The sequence below is a fragment of the Moschus berezovskii genome, chromosome 25 (assembly GCF_049115385.1).
Source record: "Moschus berezovskii isolate FMDL1 chromosome 25, NW_MosBer_1.0, whole genome shotgun sequence".
Lineage (NCBI taxonomy): Eukaryota > Metazoa > Chordata > Mammalia > Artiodactyla > Moschidae > Moschus > Moschus berezovskii.
In genome coordinates, this window is record NC_142484.1 from 9,898,420 (window position 1) to 9,920,934 (window position 22,515).

General features: G+C 49.6%; 2 protein-coding genes and 1 non-coding gene across 3 annotated transcripts; 2 read left to right on the forward strand and 1 right to left on the reverse strand.

Annotated features, from left to right (window-relative positions):
• The first annotated feature begins 1,495 nt into the window (after positions 1-1,495).
• TUT1 (terminal uridylyl transferase 1, U6 snRNA-specific) lies at positions 1,496-11,133 on the forward strand. The gene is made up of 9 exons (XM_055415745.2): positions 1,496-1,641; positions 3,092-3,282; positions 6,164-6,479; positions 6,646-6,746; positions 7,599-8,068; positions 8,941-9,050; positions 9,198-9,308; positions 9,484-9,570; positions 9,943-11,133. Exons 1-9 carry the CDS (start codon positions 1,560-1,562, stop codon positions 11,088-11,090), a joined length of 2,616 nt encoding a protein of 871 aa, XP_055271720.1. The 5' UTR covers positions 1,496-1,559; the 3' UTR covers positions 11,091-11,133.
• TRNAR-UCU (transfer RNA arginine (anticodon UCU)) lies at positions 7,247-7,319 on the reverse strand. The gene has a single exon. It is a non-coding gene; the product is annotated as a tRNA-Arg (tRNA).
• A 903-nt stretch (positions 11,134-12,036) lies between the features above and the next one.
• Positions 12,037-21,848, forward strand: EEF1G (eukaryotic translation elongation factor 1 gamma). The gene is made up of 10 exons (XM_055415746.2): positions 12,037-12,189; positions 13,277-13,435; positions 14,115-14,178; positions 14,333-14,475; positions 14,985-15,128; positions 17,608-17,737; positions 18,266-18,479; positions 21,007-21,179; positions 21,264-21,388; positions 21,611-21,848. The coding sequence occupies exons 1-10, from the start codon at positions 12,178-12,180 to the stop codon at positions 21,767-21,769; spliced, it is 1,323 nt and encodes a 440-aa protein (XP_055271721.2). The 5' UTR covers positions 12,037-12,177; the 3' UTR covers positions 21,770-21,848.
• The last annotated feature ends 667 nt before the right edge of the window (positions 21,849-22,515 follow it).

A 22,515-nucleotide genomic window follows, 5' to 3' on the forward strand; every position in this document is an offset into this window, starting at 1 on the left:
CCTGGACAGGTGGCTTGCTCCCATTTTGCTTTCCTGTGGAGTCCAGACTGCTCTCCAGCTCCCTACAGTACTGCAGCCCAAGCACCATCTTGGCCCAGCTTCATTAAAACAGTTGGGATGCGCTGGTTTTCAAAATTAACTAGTGGATTCTATATGAGGGAGGGGGGTGGGGTGGGGTGTGTGTGTGCCTAGCTTTTTCTGTGTGTGTGTGTGTGCCTAGTTTCTTTGTGTGTGTGTGTATGCCTAATATCTTCATTTCCCAACTCTTACTCCCCTCTTCTTTTTACTGAAGGAATTCTGGGAGTTGCTAGAGGCCACAGAGGGATGTAGTCCACTTTGGAGGGTACTGTAGGATCAAGCCACCTACTTTTCTGCTACTTCAAGGATCCCCAAAGCCAGCCTCAGAAGCTACCTTGATATTGAGGTTCCCCCTTGTGGTGTTTCCTGCCTGTTTGGGTTTGGGAGACAGACACGAGCTGGTTCCAATGAGAGGAGCACCTTAGGAGAAAGAAGTTAAGCCTACTGTGTGCTCCTTGAGCACTTTCTTTAGAGATGGGGAAAAACCTAAGCAGCAGACTTACCTCGAGTTTAGTTTGAGATGCCTGACTCAGGTCCGCTGCTCTTTTCACAGCCCGATGCTGTGGGTTGATCAACACAGCAAGAGCTGCTTAGCCCAGCTGATAGGCCCCTCTCTATCTCATGGTCCCTGTCCCTGGGGTCTCCTCAGCTCCCTTGCTCTCTTCCTGGCCTAAGCCAACACCTGTGTTGGGAGGAATGACGACTACGACGGTCTGCGGGGGAATCGGCACCCTCCAATGTTTTTACGCAGTTGCCATCACAGCAGTTCCCGCTGCATGCCTTTAAATGGGCGGGAGGCTCTGGCATCTGGTGAATACTCCGCGCAGACGGCTCTCGAAGAAGAAAGGCCATCTGGCTGTGGGCCCGTGGAGTTCTAAAGGTGCGCGGGGGGAAGAGCCCCCCAACCAGGGCTAGGAAGCAGGCCATTCTGAGAAAGGACCGACGGCAGAGGGAAGAGGATAAGACTCCTCAGGAGGTTTGGAGACTAGGAACAGCCCGGGTTTCGTGAAGGACCCGCCTTTATCCACCAGGTAAATATGGAGTTGAGGATACAGCCCCACGGGTCTCTACTGCCCCTCGAAGGAGGGCACAGCCTGCCCTAGGTCATCCAGCAAGGAAACCGCCGGCTGTCAAGGAGGGGGCCAGGCAAGCAACCCGGCTCAGGCCTTGTGGCTGCCTTGTGAATATTCATGATCGGGGCCAATCAACGTCTCAACCGCTCAGAGCACACCAATTGGCTTACCGCATGCAGAAAGGCATCGTGGACAGTTTTCCAAAGCTGGTAGAGACCTAATTCCGGCAGGAAACGGAACCCTGGGCGAAAGGGCTCGGTTTTAGCGGGCGTGCACCGCGCGATTGGCCGATGGAACGTCACTTCCTATTGTGCCGGCGGAAGTTGCTCCCGAGAGCGCTGCCATTTGCAGGAGGCGGTTCCGGTCGTGGCTGAGGTGGTTGCATTTTGTTAGTGCCGGAGGGCCACGATGGCTGCAGTGGATTCAGATATCGAGCCGCTGCCTCGCGGGGGTTTCCGCTGCTGCCTCTGCCACATCACTACAGCCAACCGTAAGCGGTGGCTACTCGGGGGGCGGTTTCGTCTTTGGGTCCTAGCGAAGATGAGGGTTACAGGTCATAGCTCTTGCCAAGTCTGTTGGTAGGGTCTCACCTCCGTTTTCTCTCCGCCGTCCGGAGGGATTACAGAGTGGGGAGAGCCCCAGCACCTTACACCCCAGCGTCCCAGTATCTGAAATCTCCATGACAGGAATTTCGTTATTTTATTCCCTCTTTAACTGTCAGGTATTGGACATCCAGCTCTAGGGCGGGGAGAGGGAATTTACAGACGTGAAGAAGCTTACAATCTAGAGATGGAAGTAATTTTCAATACCCGCTGTTTGGAAAGCTGCAGGATCACAGAGAAGGTAGTAGGGAAAGAAGCCTTACAAGAGGAGCTCCCCAAAGGCCGAGATGGTGAAGTAGCGTGGTATGCATATTTGGAACGTGGGTTTGGAAAAGGAGACGAAGTCCTTTTATGACAGTGCAAGAGGCCCAGTGAAACCTCAGCTTCCACTTCTGAAGTCTGGAATCATAATGTCACCTAAACATGATCTTTCATTTTTCTTTTTCATTGTGAATGAAAAATGCCCTACCACTGTCCAGTAGGGCAAGCCAGAAATCCAAGATAGTCTTCTCTGGCCCCACGTAACCCTTGGTGATGTCAAACGGCTGACTTAAAGGGAAATAGAAAATTAAAGAATCAGCTAAGTTTCCTTACGTTCATCATGTCCCAGACTCAGGCAAAGTGCTATGTGTGAATAGTATCTATGTGGTAGGAAGTATCAATATTTCCATTTCATACCTGAGGAGACATGAATAGCGAGGTTAAGTTACTTGCCCAAGATTTCATACAGTTTGATAGAGCTGGGATTTGTTTCTTGGTAGTGTGACTTCTGATTCTGCCCTTTGAATCTCTGTATTATACTCAGAAATGATAAGTGGGAGATAATGTAGGGTCCTGATTTATTTAGTTCATCTATGTATTGAAGTCAGGAGGAGACGGCGACGACAGAGAATAAGATGGTTGGATGGCATTACTGACTCGGTGGACCTGAGTTTGAGCAAGCTCCAGGAGTTGGTGATGGATAGGGAAGCCTGGCATGCTTCAGTCCATGGTGTTGCAAAGAGTTGGACACGACTGAGCAACTGAACTGACTGATATATGACCTAGAAAAGTTACCTGTTAGTTTCTTTACAATGAGCAGGTGTTGCTCTATCTTGCACTTATAGGTGGTTTAAGAAATACTTGTGTACAGCCAGTTCTCCTGGGTACCACTTAGAATACACTGTACAGACAAATGGACAAGAGAGGAAGCTGAAAGGAGCCAGGACTTTGTTATTCAAAAATCACATTTTCAGCGGCTTGGAAGAATCACTAGGATCTAGGTATGCAGAGAACAAAGTCGGAGTCGGTACACTGAAGCGCGATTCAGATGCTTTTGTCTCCTGCTTGTCTTTGCAGGACCCAGCCTTGATGCCCACCTGGGAGGCCGGAAGCACCGGCACCTGGCAGAGCTACGAGCTGCTCGAAAGGCCCAGGGACTTCGGAGCGTGTTTGTCAGTGGCTTTCCCCGGGATGTGGGTTCTACTCAGCTCTCTGAGTACTTCCAGGCATTTGGACCTGTGGCCAGTGTTGTCATGGACAAGGACAAGGTAGAGTGAATGACTCTGGGGGTAAAGAAGAGTCACGTGTGCTGTACACCGAAAGAAACGCAGGGGAGAAGCCAGCAGTCTGTTTCTGCTGGTTCCTAACGTGACTTGCCCTTGCTGGGCACCACAGGACTTGGGCTAGCCCAGCTTTGTGTCTCTCACCCTTGCCCCCTTCCCCTGCTGGGATTTTAGCAGCTTGTCAGAGTCAGTCATTGGGGAACTTGTTGGTCATTTATCATTCTATCAGTCTTTCATTGGCCAGTTAAATTGCTAATTTTGCATTAGGCTCCCCTGTCAGGGAACTAAGATCCTGCAAGCCATGTCGCACTGCCAAAAAAGAAAATCTTGGGCAGGTTATTAACCTTGCTATTCATGTCTTCTCAGATATAAAATGGAGATAATAATAGTACCTACCAGGCATGCATGCTCAGGTCATGTCCGACTCGGTGACCCAGTAGACTGTAGCCTGCTAAACTCCTCTGTCCGTGGGATTCTCCAGGCAAGAGTAGTGGAGTTGGTTACCATGCTCTCCTCCAGGGGATCTTCCCAACCCAGGGATCGAACCCTCATCTTCTGCATTGGAGGTAGATTCTTTACTGCTGAGCCACTGGGGAAGCCTTAGTACCTACCACATAGGTATTCAAATATAGCACTTGGCTGAGAGTCCGGTACATCGCGAATGTGGGAAAACTTAGCTGATTTTTTAAAGCACTTTATTTTATTTTTGGCTGAGCTGGGTCTTCGTTGCTGTGCATGGCTCTCTCTAGTTTTGGTGAGCGGAGGCTACTCTTCATTGCAGTGCATGGGCTTCTCATTGCGGTGGCTTCTCTTGTTACGGAGCATAGGCTTCAGGTGCTTGGGCTCCAGGAGTTGCAGCACACGGGTTCGACAGTTGTGGCACACAGACTTCGTTGCTCCGTGGCTTGTGAAATCTTCCCAGACCAGTGCATATGCCCTGCGTTGGCAGGTGGATCTTTACCGTTGAGCCGCCAGGGAAGCCTTTTAGGGTGTTCGGTATATAAGGTCATGTCAGCTGAAAATAGTGATAGTTTTGCTTCTCCTTCCCAATCTGATGCCCTTTATTTCTTTTTCTTGTCTAGTTGTTCTGCCTGGGACTGTGCTAAATAAGAGTGGTGAGAAGGAACATCCTTGTTCCTGATTTTAAAGGGATAGCTCTCAATTTTTTACTATTGAGAATGATGTTAACTGTGGGTTTGTCATATACGACTTTTATCATGTTGAGGTACATTCCTTCTATGCCTGTTTAATTGAATTTTTATCATAAATGAATGCTGAATCTTGTCACATGCTTTTCTCCTGCATCTCTTGAGATGATCATGTTTTTATCCTTCAGTTTGTTAATGTGTCATGTTGATTGATTCATGGATGTTAAACCATCCCTTCATCCCTGAAATAAATCCCACTTGATTGTGGTGTATGATCCTTTTAATGTATTACTGTATTGGATTTGTTAATAATTTGTTGAGGATTCTTGCATCTGTGTTCCCCAGAGATAATGGCCTGTAGTTTTCTTTTTTTGTATTGTCTCTGTCTGGTTTTGATATTGGTGATATTGACCTTGTAGAAATAAGTTAGGAAGTGTTCTCTCCTCTTCAACTTTTTGGAGTAGTTTGAAAAGGATAGGTATTAAATTTTTAATGATCATAGACTTTTGTTTTTTGGGAAACTTTTTGATTACTGCTTCAGTCTCTGTACTAATGATCAGTCTATTCAGATTTTCCATTTCTTCCTGATTCAGTCTTGGAAGGTTCTGTGATTCTAAGAATTTGTCCCTTTCTCTAGGTTGTCCAGTTTGTTTGTGTATGGGTGTTCATGTTCATAATATTCTCTTACCTTTTGTATTTCTGTGGTATCCAATGTTATTTCTCTTCTTTCTTTTCTGATTTTATTTATCAGAGCCTTTGCTCTTTTTTTCTTAGTGAGTCTAGCTAAAGTTTTGTCACAGTACCACACTGTCTTAATTACTATAGAGGGCTCCTTTTTATTAGCAGAATGAGGTTCTAACTTTACCACTGAAGAGAATGTAAAAGAATATGGAATGGGAACTTGCGTGGTGGTCCAGTGGCTACGACTGTGCTCCCAATGCAGGGGGCTTGGGTTCAATCCCTGGTCAAGAGACTAGGTCCCACATGCCATAACTAAGACCCAGCGCAGCCAAATAAATTAATTAATTAAAAAAGAATATGGGCTTTAAAAAAAACCCAAAAAGCAGGGTTTATATGTTTATGTTTACACCTAACACGGTGATCATTACATGGATTCTTAATATTACAAGAATCTAATTAAAGCAGGAAGAGTTAGGGGCTGAGTTTAGTGTAACCAGTGAAATGTCATTGGGATGACTGGGGTTTGATGAAGTAAGTATAATGAACTTTTTCAGAGGCACGCTTGGATGAGAATAAAATGTGTGCAATTTGAGTGAGAGAGATAATTGCTTTTCTAAATATGTTCCCCAGCGGAAATTCCCTGGTGGTCCAGTGGTTTGAACTCTGCACTTTCACTGCCAAGGGCAAGGGTTCAGTTCCTGGTTGGGGAATTAAGATTCCATAAGCCTTACATCACCGACTCTATGGACATGAGTTTGAGTGAACTCCGGGAGTTGGTGATGGATAGGGAGGCCTGGCGTGCTGTGATTCTTAGGGTCGCAAAGAGTCGGATACGACTGAGCGACTGAACTGAACTGAACTGAAGCCTTGTGTCACAGCTAAAAAATAAATAAATATGTTACCTGTTATGGAAACAGGAAGCAAATATCTCCAGTTATAGGGTGGCCCCCATCTTGAAGATTCTCACCTACTGTTAGACCATGTGTTTGGATTCTTGGTTCCGAACTGTCATCATTGTCCCTGTTGTGGTTTGACAGGGAGTGTTTGCCATTGTGGAGATGGGGGACCTGGGTGCCCGGGAAGCTGTTTTGTCACAGCCCCAGCACAGCCTGGGAGGACATCGCCTGAGGGTCCGGCCACGGGAGCAGAAAGAGTTCCAGAGCCCAGCCTCCAGGTCCCCCAAAAAAGTGGCCCCTGACAGTCACCAGCTGATCAAAGCACTCGCCGAGGCCCCGGACGTAGAAGCACAAATGGTGAAGCTCGTGGGACTGAGGGAGCTCTCCGAGGCTGAGCGGCAGCTTCGGAGCCTCGTGGTGGCCCTGATGCAGGAAGTCTTCACAGAGTTCTTCCCTGGTGAGTCACTGCCCCGCTGTGTCTGAGCCCTCTGTGTCTGCATCCCCAGCCTCCCTCAGCTAGTGGTGTTCACTTGCTTGCTTTTCCATCTTTGTGCCACGTTATGTTCTTCTACCACTTATTCCCTGCAGTGTCTCTTGACCTTTATTTTCTTCTCGGCACCCAGGCTGTGTGGTCCATCCTTTTGGCTCCTCCATAAACAGCTTTGACGTCCATGGCTGTGATCTCGACCTCTTCCTGGATCTGGGGGACTTGGACGAGCCCCAGGTATGTGACCGTGGAGGCAGCTGTGAAGAGTTAGTGGGAATGGTCATGTGACGCTGGGCAAGCCCTGGACCACTCATGCCTTAGTTCCTTGTCTGTAAGATGGGGATAATAGGACCTGCCTGAAAGGGTTATTATGATTGAAGAAACGTGGGTGTGATTGGATAGGGTGAAATGAACCGACATGGAATAGGTGACATTTATAACAGGGAGAAAAAATTTCAAAATGGCACATGTAATCTCTTACTGGAAGAGATATATATGTGAAATGACATACAATGGTGGATTATGTTTTTTGCTTATCTGTGTTTTATAACATCTGATGTACAGTTTCTGCCTTGGGAATAGGAAAGGGTTATTATTCTTTAAATAAACTATTTTTTAGAACTGTTTTAGATTCATAGCAAGATTGAGCAGAAAGCACAGAATTCCCATATATCTCTTCCCTGCAAAAGGTGGTTTTTGTTTTTTTTGACGGTACCATGCAACTTGCAAGATCTTAATTCCCTAACCAGGAATCAAACCTATGCCCCCTGCAGTAGAAGTGCAGAGTCCTAACCACTGGACCACCAGGGAATTCCTCCTTTAGTCTTATTCAGTCTGAAACAGTTCCTCTACCTTTTTTTGCTTTTCCTGACTGTAATATTTTTGTAAAATGTAGACTGTTTATTTTATGGCATTAAAAGGTTAATTTTAAAAAAGGCTTGTAAGGATTAAAAGAGTTAGTACTTTTATAAAGTGTTTAGAATAGGGCCTGGCCCATAATAAGTTGTAATAGATATATCTTAGAGATGAAATGTTCCCCGGTTAGGGGGCAGCAGGAGAGACAGTTACCCAGTCCATTTCCATCCACAGCCAGCCCCAAAGGCTCCAGAATCTCCCTCCTTGGACTCAGCCCTGGCATCCCCACTGGATCCTCAAGCCCTGGCCTGCACCCCAGCCTCCCCTCCAGACTCACAGCCTCCAGCTTCTCCTCAAGACTCAGAAGCCCTGGACTTTGAAGCCTCTTCCTCCTCACTGGCTCCCCGGACTCCAGACTCTGCTTTGGCCTCTGAGACCCTCGCCTCTCCCCAGTCCCTGCCTCCAGCCTCGCCACTGCAGGAGGACCAGGGAGAAGGGGACCTGGGGAAGACGGTGGAACTGGCAGAGGCCCTGAAGGGGGAGGAAGCAGAAGGGGGAGCCATGCTGGAGCTGGTGGGCTCCATCCTTCGGGGCTGTGTTCCTGGAGTGTACCGAGTCCAAACCGTGCCCTCTGCCCGGCGCCCTGTGGTCAAGTTCTGCCATCGGCCTTCAGGTCTCCATGGTGACATCTCCCTCAGTAACCGGTACCTTTGAGGTGGTGGGGGAAGGCCAGCTGGTACTCTGGGGAGGGGTAGGGGGCGCCCTGCACCAGCTGAGCTTTGAGGTTGTCCCTTTAGTCCTGTCCCTCTTTCTGACACTTATCTCATGTCTGACTTTCATTTCAATGTTTGGAAAGTGTGTTTCTTGGGATACTGATTTTGAGGATTTAGGAAAGAGTTCCATGGTTGAGTAAGTTTGAGAAATGCTAAGTTAACACAGGCAAGTGTCTCCCTTCCCTCCTCTCCTACTTGCTCTTTTCTCCTCTCTCCCTTCCTGTCTTTGTTTCTTTGGATAGTAAGTGTTCTGATCAGTCTTATTAATAACATGCTCTGTGATTCTCCAAGACATTTATAGGGTGTAGTGTTTCCCAGACACATTTGATGTGTGCTTTGTTTTTTCTTTTAAGAAGCAACATTCGCTTTTTGTTTTAATTATTCATTTTCGGCTGCACTGGGTCTTCATTGCTTGCAGGGCTTTCTCAGGTTGGGGTGAGCGGGAGCTACTCTCTGCTGTGGTTTGTGGGCTTTTCTTGTTGCGGAGCACAAGCTCTAGGCACGAGGGCTTCAGTAGCTGTGACACAGGGGCTTCGTTGCTCCGAGGCATGTGGAATCTCCCCAGACCAGGGATTAAACCCATGTCCCCTGCATTGGCAGGCGGATTCTTACCCACTGCACCACTGGGGACGTCCCATTTGATGTTCTTTTGTACACACTCTCTCCAGACTGTGTCAGAGAAACACCCCAGGAAACCCTCTTTTGGCCTTCTTCCAGCTGGCCGCCATTACACAAGTCTGGAATGAGAGCTGGGGGGTGACAAGCTCCTGAGCCCTGACACCCCTGTCTGCCCTCTGTCTTAGGCTGGCCCTGCACAACTCCCGCTTCCTGAGTCTCTGCTCTGAGCTGGATGGGCGAGTGCGGCCCCTGGTGTACACTCTGCGCTGCTGGGCTCAGGGTCGAGGGCTGTCAGGTGAGAATGAATCAGGACAGAGCGGGGGCTGCGTCGGTGTCGGGGCAGAGGCCGGGATTCAGGGAGAGAAGGAGGCGGGGTTGAGACAGCTGCCAAGGAGGGGGTCAGAACTGCCTCTGATCTAACCAGAATTAACTGTTCATGCAGGGAGCGGCCCACTTCTCAATAACTACGCCCTGACCTTGCTCGTGATCTATTTCCTTCAGACCAGGGATCCTCCTGTGTTGCCCACTGTGTCCCAGCTCACCCAGAAAGCAGGTACAGCAGCCCCGCCTTCACCTGCCCTATCTCCTGACCTTCATCTCTCTTCTCCATCTTAGACATACTGAGCTTCCTGGGAATGAGATCTCTGCTATCACTACCATATCCATCCCCCAAACCCCCACCCATCTTCCTGCTTTCAGGCTGACCTTCAACTTTTTTACTTTCATAGGCGAACAGGTGGAGGTTGATGGTTGGGATTGTAGTTTCCCCAGAGATGCCTCGAGACTGGAGCCCAGCACCAATAAGGAGCCTCTGAGTGAGTCTGGGGAGCTTGGGAGAGGACTGATAACTGGTGTTAATGACACAGTTACTGGAACACAGCAGCCTTGAGGGTTAGTTAATATCATCATTGCCACTTTACAGATGAAGAAACTGCGCCTTGGAGTAATGAAGTGGCTTGCCCAAGGTTACGCTGCTAGCAGGGGGGAGGGGCAGTGTCTGGGGGGCACTGTGGGGAGAGAGGTTTGACCTCTTGTTTTTCGGATCAGAACAGCCTGGCTCTGGCATGCCTCTGAGCCGCTTGGGAGGGGAAAGGCAAGTCCAGCTCAGGGAATGGCTGTGGCACAAGGCTGATCTCAGTTCTGGCCTCTAAGGAACCCCTCTTCCCTGCTCTTCCTTTTTCCTCCAGGTTCCCTGCTGGCCCAGTTCTTCTCCTGCGTCTCTTGTTGGGATCTTCGTGGCTCCCTGCTGTCCCTGCGGGAGGGTCAGGCACTACCTGTGGCAGGGGGCCTGCCCTCTAATCTCTCCGAGGGCCTGCGCCTCGGCCCTATGAATCTCCAGGACCCCTTTGACCTGAGTCACAATGTGGCAGCCAACGTGACCAGCCGGGTGGCTGGGAGGCTACAGAACTGTTGCCGAGCGGCAGCCAATTACTGTCGAAGCCTCCAGTACCAGCGGCGATCTTCCCGGGGTCGGGACTGGGGGCTGCTTCCCCTTCTGCAGCCCAGCTCCCCCAGCTCCATGCTCTCTGCGACACCTATCCCGTTACCCCCTGCTTCCTTCACCCAGCTCACTGCTGTGCTGGCCCAGGTGTTAAGGGAAGCCTTAGGGTGCCATATAGAACAGGGAACCAAGAGACTGCGGTCAGAGGGAGGTGGCCCTGGGGAGCCCCCCCAGGAAGGGACAAGCAAAAGAGCAAAACTAGACGGACAGAAAAAAAGCTGTGAGGAGGGGCCAGAGGAGCAGCAGGGATGTGTAGGGGAGCCTAGTGAAGATCGCGTGGAAGAGATGGTCATAGAGGTTGCAGAGTCGGTGCAGGACTGGGCGATGCGGAGCCCTGGGCAGCCGGGGGAGTTGCCCCTGATGACTGAAAAGCATCTAGCTACCAGAGAAGAGGGGCAGTCAGGCACCGCAGCGCTGGCCGAGCAGGGGCCCAGAGGACCTGAAGCAGCCTGTGAAGGGTCTCAGGCCGAGGCCGAGAAGCGGGTGTTGCACTCAGTGAGCTGGCGCTGCGCCTTGTGGCACCGTGTGTGGCAGGGGCGGCGGCGTGCCCGGAGGCGCCTGCAGCAACAAATCAAGGAAGGAGGTGGAGCTGGTGCTGGCTCGGGAGCAGAGTGGCTGGCAACAGAGGCTCGGGTCACCCGGGAGCTGCGGGGACTGAGCAGTACTGAACAGAGGCCAGAGGCCGAGCCACTCCTGACCTTTGTGGCGTCCGCCTCCCAGGCTGACCAGAGTCTCACTGTGACCCCACTCCAGGATTCTCAAGGCCTGTTCCCTGATCTCCATCATTTCTTACAGGTTTTCCTCCCTCAAGCACTTCGAAACCTGCTTAAGTGAAGATGGGGACCCTGAAAGGCAATAAAGCTGCTATTTTAACGAACACTAGTTTCCTCTGTTTCCACCTGGTGATAATACTCCTTTCCCACTAAGTGCTTAGTGCAGCCTCAGAGGTACCTTGTCTTGTCACCCTAAAATAGGTCTCCCAGGCTGTTTCCTTTCATGCCCAGGGCAAGTGATTGGCACCTGGACCTTCTTGGTACTGAGTTCTGGAAAGATGGAGTACTGGGTGGGTGGCTTGAGCTGCACCTGGGAAAAACCAAGTTTCCTTCCTCGTTTACATTACTCCCCAGATTATGAATGGTGACGGGGCTTGAAATTTGGGTTCAGGGTTCTAAATCCATTCTCTTCATACCGGGTAAAAAATGTTCAGATCTGAGCATGGGTAAAGGGCAACCCCTCATTTGAACTGTCAGCCCCTCCAGGGCGACAGGACTTGTTTGTGTTCTCCCTCAGTCCCTCCCCTGTTGCGGGTCCCTGGAAGAGTGTCTCTTATTAACAGCATCTCTGAGCTGCAAGGTGGTTTAATTGAAAAAGCCTCACTTTTACGGAGGGTTTCAGACCTGGGCTTGGGTTAGATGTACAATCTCTCCTCTAGAAAGCTGGAACGAAAGGAGCGTAGGATCCCGCCACCTCCATGCAGTTCCACCCGAATGAGTGTCACACGACCACGATGTTGTGGGTGTGGCACGACCTCCACCAAATCACCGCGGGCCAGGCGACCCGGAGGCAAACGCCTCTGGTGCCCCGCGAGATGCCGAGCTGGCAGCTCTGCCACGTAGCTGCAGAGGGGCGGCTTTCCAGCCAGAACTCAGCGTCTCCCCGCCGTCTACTTCCACGTCCGGACTCGGATTGGCCATCCCCCACTGCGCATGCGCGAGTTGTTTCCGCGCTGGCCAGCAGGCCCCACCCACTTCTTTTTCCATTCAGCTGCCGCGGGATACCGAACTGTCGTGCGTAAGCCTTCTATGCCGTCCTCGCTTTCCGGCTGCTGTTTCTCCACGGCTCTACCCCCACCCCTTCTCTCCCTGACGGCTTACTTTGCGGCAGCGCGGAGAACCCCACCCCCTTTCTCTGCGGAATCACCATGGCGGCTGGGGTAAGTTTGCCGGCTCCGGCTATCCAGGTCATCCTATCCGACGCCATCCTCTGCCCGAGCGGGCTCAGCCGGCGTCAGAGGGGTTCTGCAGCTGAGTCGGGAACTGATCCGGGGTTTAGAGATCGTACTGTTCGAGAGCAGAGCCTCCAGGCCCCAGAGGGGAACTGAGGCTAGGGCTCTGGGAGGCCGAAGAGGTGGAAGGGTCTGGGGTAGAGGAGAAAAGGGATGCCAGGTTCTGGCAGTCTGGAGCTTGGTAAAGCAGTTCAGGTTCATTGCCGCCTCGAGACGTGGGATCCAGGCAGGTTGGCAAAACTTTTGCGACCGTTTTGTGGGGCAACAGGAGGGACAGGGCGAAGAGGAGGGTCTTTATGGGCAGGTACGGCTGGTCACGGTTAAGGGTGGTCCGGCGGGGAGGTTTGGGAGCGAGAAGAGTCTCCGGACAGGGAAGTCAGGCCAATTGGACCTCTCTGGCCGGGTTAATAGAAGGGGAGAAGGCAACACGGAGAACTCACTGCGGGACAGGACCGAAGAGTTGGAATCCGTGACAAGAAATGAAAGGGTTTTTAGGGAGACCGAGTTGATTTAAGATGCCGTTCGGTCCCCGTGGGTATTCGGAGGGGGCTCGGAAATGTCTGGGTCGATGTGTGTGTCTTGGGAACAAGGGTGATACTTCTCAAGGGTGAGCGGCTCAGCAGTGGAGTAGTCAGGCACTCGGGAAGCGTGAATGAATGAACAAGGACTCTGGGAAGGGAGGCTGTGTGTGTGTCGGCAGATGGAGTCTGAGGGACCTAGAAGTTCGGTATTTCTTGGAAATATAATTGAGGGGAAGAGAATGCTTCTAGAGACGTCCTTAGAGAAGGTCAGATCTGTCAACAAGCTTTATTTAGCAGTCGGTGTGTAGTTCTGTCCTCGGTATTTCGGGGGACTCTGGTTACACTTGACAGCAGACACGGAAGAACTGACTTGGTTCACCAGAGGGAGTGAGGTGAAATGGATTGGGATTACTCAGGGAAGTCATTCCCTGGAAACATTTAGGACTGGGACCCTTCTAGTCATTAATGTTTTATTCCCCAACTTTTCCCCACAGACCCTGTACACATATCCTGAAAACTGGAGGGCCTTCAAGGCCCTCATTGCCGCTCAGTACAGCGGGGCTCAGGTCCGCGTGCTCTCCGCACCACCCCACTTCCATTTTGGCCAAACCAACCGCACTCCCGAATTTCTCCGTAAATTTCCTGCTGGCAAGGTGAGTAGGGAATTGGAAGAGGGGCCTTTGGTCTTGAGAACCCAAGGAGAACTGAAAAGCCATCTCTCTGAAAATGGCTTCCATCTTTAATTGGGATCTTTTCATGTTATTTTTTTTCCCTACACTTCAGAGACTTAAAAAACCTTTTATTTTGGATAATGGTGATTTATTTGTACTTAACAATAGTACAGAATTCTTCAGTGATTTCCTGTAAAACTCACAAGCTTCTTTGTGGCAGACTAAATGAATTTTGACTGATTTCAGTGCAAATATCAATAGGTCAGATATTTGCTGTGAGTGAAATTCTTGCCCCAAGAGGCTTACGGAGGTAGATAAATAACCATGTTAAGTCAAGTCTAGTGGGGTAATATGTGTTAATACTCTGGATAATATAGACAGCAGTAAGGACTTGGTTTCTTGCTTTTTGCTTATTTGAGGAATTATGTACAAATATCTAATAATAATATCTAAAATTGGGGGTTTCTTATGTGAGTTCACATTGTAGGGGGTAGCAAGTTAGTCATGTAGTTTTGGTTCTTGAGTTTCAGATAGTATTAAGAGTTGGGTTAGCAAGGGATACCAGCCTTATATAAAAACTTCTGTTCAAAACAGTTGAGCCTCCTGGACTTGACTAGTGAGAAACTGCTGTGTATTTTACTTTTGACTGTTTTGTCACCAGGTTCCAGCCTTTGAAGGTGACGATGGATTCTGTGTGTTTGAGAGCAATGCCATTGCCTACTATGGTAATCTGCAGTGGCTGTGGGAGTGGGAGAGTCGGGAGGTGGTGAGACGTAGGGGAGGGTGGGGGAGCTGGAGTGGACAAAGAGGAATTTCCAGGCACCTGGACCAGTCTTGGCATAACCCCAGAGTTCTGACCTTCATGTTCCACCTCTGCAGTGAGCAACGAGGAGCTGCGGGGAAGTACTCCCGAGGCAGCAGCGCAGGTGGTGCAGTGGGTGAGCTTTGCCGATAGCGACATAGTGCCACCAGCCAGCACCTGGGTGTTCCCTACCTTGGGCATCATGCACCACAACAAGCAGGTGAGTCTTGGAGCTTAGGGGAGACTACGGGCCAGGGTGGCATCAGCTCCTGAGCATCCGGGAGGAAGGAGTAGGAAGGGCGATGCCAAGAACACCTAAATAGTAAAAACCTAATCTTTGGGATGTAAGCTGGGAGTGCTGGGGAGCACTGGACTGTTGATGGTATCTGGACTCTTTGTCTAACAGACACGGTGGAGGTGGGAGGTCTGAGTGGACAGACCAGAGATTTCTGCTGTAAAAAGATTGTATCAGATGATAAGAGAGTATAGTTAGACCAGATGACCTCTAAGGTGACTTATAAAATTCAAAGGTGTACTACTATGATTAGTATAGTTTGAAATGAAGCCAGACTGCACCCTGAAGAAATTTAACATTGAGAGTTTCATTTTTGATACATTAGCAGTGAGCCAGGACTCAGTGGAATAGCTATTTTGGTTCTGTTATTGGGGGAGAAGGGCAGGGACAGGGCTTGATACCCACTGCTGAGTCTGATCATTTTAAATCAATAGGCCACAGAGAATGCGAAGGAGGAGGTGAGGCGAATTCTGGGGCTGCTGGATGCTCACTTGAAGACGAGAACTTTTCTGGTGGGCGAACGCGTGACGCTGGCTGACATCACAGTTGTCTGCACCCTGTTGTGGCTTTATAAACAGGTGAAATTTATAAAGAATCTGGGTTGGCAGGGTGTAGGTGAGGGTTAGAAACAAAGTGACAAGTCTGCCAGGTTGCCTGCATTTTGCTGATGTGAGAGGGTCTGAGGTAACAGCTAGTCCTTTTTTTTTTAAAGTATTTATTTGTTTATTTATCTAATTGTGCTGTGTGTTAGCTGGGCATGCAGGATCTTTTTTTTTTTAAATAGCTGTGCTGGGTCTTCATTGCTTCCTGGGCTTTTCTCTAGTTGTGATGAGCGGGGGCTCCCCTGCTTCATGGTATGCAAGCCTCTCATAGCAGTGACTTCTCTTGTTGCGGAGTGCAGGCTCTAGGGTGTGAGCTTCAGTAGTTGTAGCTTCCAGGCTCTAGAACAGTTGTAGCACAGGGGTGTAGTTGTTCCATGGCATGTGGGATCTTCCTGGGTCAGGGCTTGAACTCTTGTGTCCTGCATTGGCAGGTGGATTCTTTACCACTGAGCTACCAGGGAAGCCCCAACAGCTAGTCTTAATTGAGGACCACTGTTACTGGAAAACTGGGCTTGCCTCTTGAGGGGCGTTGAGCCTAAAGACTACCAGGCCAGAGATCAGGATAAAGAAGGATTTATTATTATTACTTGTAGCAGGTAAGGAAGACACCAAGCATCTATCCTAACAGCAAAATTGGAAGTTTCAAGCTAAGGTGAAGGAAATGGCAACCCCCAATATTCTTGCCTGGGAAATCCCGTGGACAGAGGAGCCTGGCGGGCTGTAGTCCGTAGGGTCATAAGACTCAAACGTGACTGAGCGCACACGCATACTCATGAAGGGGCTTGGGCGGCTAGTGGTTTGAACCTTCACTGCAGTCACAAGGGTCAGAAGGTGCCGCCATCATCGCTCCTTTCTTCCAGTTGATCCGGTCGTTGAGGGCTTTGGGCTAATCTTTATCACTGAAACAAGATTGGGAGTCTTTCCTGCTGACATAATATCTTCACTGTTGTTACTTCTTTTTCTGGAGTCTTTTGTTCCTGTGATCTCTTATTCCTTTGATGGTTGACGGTTTAGTCCCTGAGTTGTATCTGACTTTTGCGACCCCACGGACTTTAGCCCACCAGGCTCCTCTGTCCATGGGATTCTCCAGGCAAGAACACTGGAGTGGGTTGCCATGCCCTCCTCCAGGATATCTTCCCGACCCAGGGATTGAACCCTCGTCTCTTGTGGCTCCTGCATTGCAGGCGAATTCTTTACCAGTAAGCCACCAGGGAAGCCCTTAAGATCATTAATTACTATGACCTGTTCAAAGACAAGTATGATCGCCAGGTTCAGATCACAGAATTTCTTAGGCCAAAAATGACTTCTCTTATGTAGAGAATGTCACGCCTGGTTCTCTTTTAATGTGGACCCCCTAACCCTATCTTCTTACATCGCAATTGCTTCCCCTCCTGAGAAGTTCGGTACTATTCTGTCCCCTGTAATTTATGTGTGGCAGCTGTTATGTGTAGTTTGTTCCCATGTTTCTAGGGCAGCCTGTTTGTGTTTAGTTGTGAAGACAGAGGTGGGGTGGCGGCTTCAGCATTAGGATCTTTGGAGGCAGAACTTGGAATAGTTCTTGGCTTCAGTACTCATTGGTTGTGGGGGGGGGGGTGGGAAGGTGCTGTGTGTGTGAATTCCATTAGTCTTTTTCTCCGCATAGGATCTGTAAAACCAAGGTAGTAATAATCACCACTGAGGTTACTGGGTTAACGAAGATGGCACATTGCTGGTTCTAAACAGCAGTTCTTGAACGGATGCTGGTCCAGAGCAGTCAGAGCCTGTGCCAAGGCCTAACGGGGACCGTCTTAGTGAGTCTTTGCATGTTGTGTGGGTGAGAGAAATGTAACCCGTCAAGGGCATGTAACTTGAAAGTTGTGGGGTAGGATTTGAGAACCAGCACTATAGAAGTGATGGTGATGGGGCCCGATAGGATTGTTTTCCCTCTGATTGAGGTAAGTGGAAACAGCGGTAAATGAATTTTTCATGAAGCTGAGTTTAAGGACTGTCGTTCTGAAATAAAACATTTTTTTTTGCTGTCAAATATTTACTTTCTGAACTTTGATGATATGTGTATTTCTCTCATATCATGCAGTTCATGTAGGTAGGTTTTGTTATTTATTTGGCAGAGGGAGTTAGTAGCCCTCTGTTGGTCCCAGCCTTTTCAGTTTTATTGATGCGTGAAACTGTAGGTATGAAATGGCTTTGTAAAAGGAGTAAGGGATGATTTAAGTATTCCTGCCAAGTCCATGCATAGTGAATGGACGGTGGGACCAGCATCCATTAAACTGGATTGGGCTGCTAGAGAGAGACTAGTAAGGTAGGTGGGCATAGCCCTCCTGGGAAAGCTGGTGTCTGGGGGCTGGAAAGGGGCTGGAGCTTCAGTGTAGACAGAAGCATGGTGCTCTGGCTCTGGCTCAGACACATCAGGATGTTTCCCTCCACTGACTTCATGTCCATTCTCAAATCCTGGCAGGTTCTGGAGCCTTCTTTCCGCCAGGCCTTCCCTAATACCAACCGCTGGTTCCTCACCTGCATTAACCAGCCCCAGTTCCGGGCTGTCTTGGGAGAGGTGAAGCTCTGTGAGAAAATGGCCCAGTTTGATGGTAAGTCTGAGGTCCAGGAACATGCAGGCAGGATCAGGGGACTGGTTTGCTCAGTCTTAACCCCTTGATTTCCTGTCTGGGTTTTGGGTTACGTGGACACACAGAACATAGGGCATCGTGTGTAGTAGCTAATCTTGTGTGACACTCTTGCTGCTGCTGCTGCTGCTAAGTCACTTCAGTCGTGTCCGACTCTGTGACCCCATAGACGGAAGCCCACCAGGCTCCCCCTTCCCTGGGATTCTCCAGGCAAGAACACTGGAATGGGTTGCCATTAGACATTGCTAATTCTTACACACCGTATGCTGGCACTCTCTTGTGTTAGCATGTAGAGTCCTGCTATGCATGTATTAGTTGCTGAGGGTTGCAGTCTTGCTCAGGGGCGTACAGTGAACTGGTGGCAGGCACTGCAGCATCTGGATCCCTTCCTTGGCCCCCCAGCAGTTTTCCTCCCATTACTGTGCTTGTACCTGGTTTGGGAAGGATGTGGAAAGAGGCCAGACCCTGACTTCTCCCTCTCTTTTGCACCAGCTAAAAAGTTTGCAGAGAGCCAGCCTAAAAAGGACACCCCACGGAAGGAGAAAGGTTCTCGAGAAGAGAAGCTGAAGCCCCAGGCGGAGCGGAAGGAGGGCAAAGAGGAGAAGAAGGCGGCTGCCCCCGCTCCTGAGGAGGAGCTGGATGAATGTGAGCAGGCGCTGGCTGCGGAGCCAAAGGCCAAGGATCCCTTTGCCCATCTACCCAAGAGGTATGGATGTTGGAGGACTTGGGATTTTAGGTTGTCCATACAAAATTGAGTTGCTTATCAACAGCAGATGGGTGAATTTTCAAAAAGAAAGCAAGTTTCTAGTGCATCTGGTATTTGAGAATATCAGAACTTCTTTCTAGCAAAGAAAGCAGACGGGCCCAGAATTTGGTGTGGTGGTGACTTGCTTGGTCTTGAGTGTACTTGTCAAGATTTGAGATGGCTGGGAACTAGCACATCGGAGGGTGCAGGAAGGATGAAGATGCAGAGAGCATCCGGCATCGGCTCTGCTAGGCCGGCTTTGCTGAGGCAGCAGACACCACATCAGTAGCCTTTGATTGTCGTGCTGCACCAGCCTGTATCAAAATTGCTCACTAAGAGAAAGAATGATGACTATGGCTATAGAGTGCTTGTCTGGTTGTTTGCCAGATGAAGGGAGTTAAACCCCTCAAGGAGAAAGAGGCAGGTGAGGTGGGCAGCTGTGTAGGGTTCTTGGAAGAAAGAATACAGCAGAGGGGAGGTTTTTAGAATCCTATCTTTCTTCAGCCGCTGCTCTAAGTCACCGTATTAGAGTTTGAAGCAATATCAGAAATGTCTTTACTGTAGTCACGTCACTTAGTTCTCTTTTCTGTTTTTCTTGCCCACTCACTCTGCCTTTCCCAAAGCCATCTGTCTTGTCACTAGTTGGTCCTGTGGGATGCAGGATTGTTTGACCTCCACATTTTGTAGTGGTTTGTGTATGGGATGAAGGCGCACACACTGGTGGTGGGCATAAGAGGTATGTGTGGTTATGAGCGACAAGCATGGTATTGGTTAGTTGCCGTAAGAAACTGCTGCCTTCCAATGTGGGGACCAGCTTGGGCTGTAGCTGAGATATCTTCCTCCCAGGCACTTCGTACAAGAGGCTCCTAACACAGCTGCTCTTTAAAGATGAGTTTCTGAACCTTTTAGCACAAGGTCAGGTCAGGAGTGAGCAGCATTTTTGGTATGTGATAACCAACCCAAATTGTATATGCTGTGTAACATAAATAGCTGGAGACAGTCACATATTTTGGGTCTGTACACTGGGCAGAAAATAAATAAGGCAGTAAACATTAATAAATCTTTAGTAAACTGTGCATTCTTTGTTATTGTTTTGGCATGTCTATTCATACCTGTTGGTTGCATTACCATGGTGCTTTCCTGAGCTGCCCAGATGCTTTCCCCCAGGATTCTTAAAGGGGATGTCTTCAAAGACAGAAAGACAAGATTCAAATGAGTCCAGAGTTAACTTTAGTTATTTTAAGGCCTTTCAGCTAACTTGTTTTAGGAGCTGTTTAGAGCCTGTGTTCAGTTTAGGCGGAGAAATGGACACATGGTCATGAATAATTAAAGTTCAGGAGGAAGTGAAAGAAAACTCCCCACCTCCAATTCTGAGGTGGTTGAGGCAGTAAAGCTCCTCAGATGAGGTCTCTGACGCGCATTTGGGAAGACCCTAGGACCTCTGGTTAAAAGACAGTTCTCGGCTGCATTATAACAGTGAGTAAGTCACACTACTTAACCATATTTGTTTATAAAAGGAGGCACGGTAACAGTCTCTGAATCTAGGGTTTGTTGACTTATTTATACTAATAGTTGAACAAGTTAAACATTCAGTATAAAGGTGTTTAAGAGATTTATGTCACGTTCATGCAGTAGAAAATCATTTAGCCATTAAAACATTTGCAAAACATTCTCAGTAGCCAGGCAATGAACAAATTGTGTAAGGCACAGAACTATATGCAGCATCTTTGGAACACCACCAGTGGGAAATATATTAAAATATTAAGGCATCACAAGTGATCTTCTTCAGTCAGCGTCTATTTTTATAATTGGAAAAAACAAAACGGAAGCCCTGCTTACCATGGTGGGAGACACCTCTCCTATTCTGATGCTGGCATCCTTGGTGTCTCTCCCTGTGCTGGATTGCTTCAGAGACCACCGGGGGGGCTTTCAGCACCTGAATTTGTTTCTGGGCAGAGTAACTAAAGGACACGGGTGTAGGATTTGGCGTGGAGGCCCTTGGAAAACATTCATCTCTTACATTGCTGTCATATTATAGTGTGTGTAACCTGAAGAGGCCTGTGTGATGGGGGTGTGGGGGTGTGGGCAGCGACTTGGGTGAGTCAGGAACCAAGTGTGACTCATGGAGAGGAGCCCTGGTGGAGAGGAGCCCTGGGAGGGGCCAGACAGGAAAAAAGAGGAGTTGTCGCTGTGAGTCTCCACCAGGGGGTAGCAGCTCGCCACACCTTTCTTGGGGTAGATGGCCCTGGGGCCCTCCTGGGCCCCACCCACCCCGGGCCTTGCATACCTTATGCTTAGCTGCCCTGGGCCCCTCTCACACCCCTCAGCTCTCCTCCCTTGAGGTGATACGCATCTGCCAGTCCAGTGACTTCCTGTAAAGCAGTGTGTTGGAGTGAAAATGCCCTTAGCTTCTTTCAGCCTGGTGACATCTGTTGCCTCAGTAGGACCTTCCCCACCTTGACTTCCTTGCTTTATTCCCTCCGTGCAGTACCTTTGTGTTGGATGAATTTAAGCGCAAGTATTCCAACGAGGATACGCTCTCCGTGGCACTGCCGTACTTTTGGGATCACTTTGATAAGGATGGCTGGTCCCTGTGGTACTCTGAGTATCGCTTCCCTGAAGAGCTCACCCAGACCTTCATGAGCTGCAACCTCATCACTGGTGAGAGGATGGTTCTGGGGGGAGGAAGGGAGGCCACGGTAGTGTGCGCTGTGATTTCAAAGGCTGAATGTTCTTCCCCTTCAGGAATGTTCCAGCGATTGGACAAACTGAGGAAGAATGCCTTTGCCAGTGTCATTCTCTTTGGAACCAGCAACAGCAGCTCCATTTCTGGGGTCTGGGTCTTTCGAGGCCAGGAGCTTGCTTTTCCGGTGAGGAGGGTGCAGGGGAGGTGGGGCAGGGGTTTGGGAAATGCACTCATATTCCTGAGTCAGAGGGCATCCTGGAGAGTTGAAGGAATGTGTCCATGAAAGAGCAGTCATGTTCACAGGCATCCTGGGCTCTGATGATGGGTGTCTGAGCTGGAAGTAACAGGTGTGGGACAGTGTCCGATACCCTGACCACATGCTTCTTACCTGACTTTTTCTTCCCAGCTGAGTCCAGATTGGCAGGTGGACTACGAGTCATACACATGGCGGAAACTGGATCCGGGCAGTGAGGAGACCCAGACTCTGGTTCGAGAATACTTTTGCTGGGAAGGGGCCTTCCAGCACGTGGGCAAAGCCTTCAATCAGGGCAAGATCTTCAAGTGAACACCTCTTGCCATCGCCCAGCCGCCTGCACCTGCCCTTCGGGGAGAATGGGGGTCATTAAAGGAAACTGAACATTGAACCCTTCCCTGTGCTGCCTCCTTTGTGGGTGATGGCTTCTTCAGAGGAGAGTAGATGTGTTGGAGCAGGGTTCTGTCCGTGCCTGCGGGACCTCCCGGTGCAGGAGAGAAGTCTTCAGAAGAGCAGAGAGGCTGCTCCTCAGTTTTTGTTTTACTGCGTTGCTTTTTTCGTGATGACCATCTTCTAGCCTAGCTGGGAAAGATTGGATGTAGTTAGGAGGTGGTGACACGGGGCTTTGTAACTACCTAATTCCAGACCCTCCCCCGTGAAGGGGGAGAGTGCCTGCTGGTGGGGTGAGAGCACAGCACGCACAGCCACCTAACACGCCTCCCTGCCGCTGCCCGCTGGGGCAGCAGCCATTCCCGGGGATCAGAGTTTTAACGCTTAAGACCAACAAGACGAGCCACAGACTCCTTGGAACAGAACTGGCCCGTGGGCCCGACTTGGCCATGGATCATCTCTGGGGTATCCCTACTTTCTCACAAAGAAGTGGGGCTCCGAGATTTAAGTAACTTGCCTGTGATCACACGTCCTAGGCGGTGGAGGCAGAATTTTGAACCCAGTGGGCGTCCCTGGATCCTGTACCGTAAACACACCCTGCTGCTTCCTGGAATGTAGAGCAGTCGTAAATGTCATTTAACAACCCTGCTCAGACCAGTGCTGCTGGT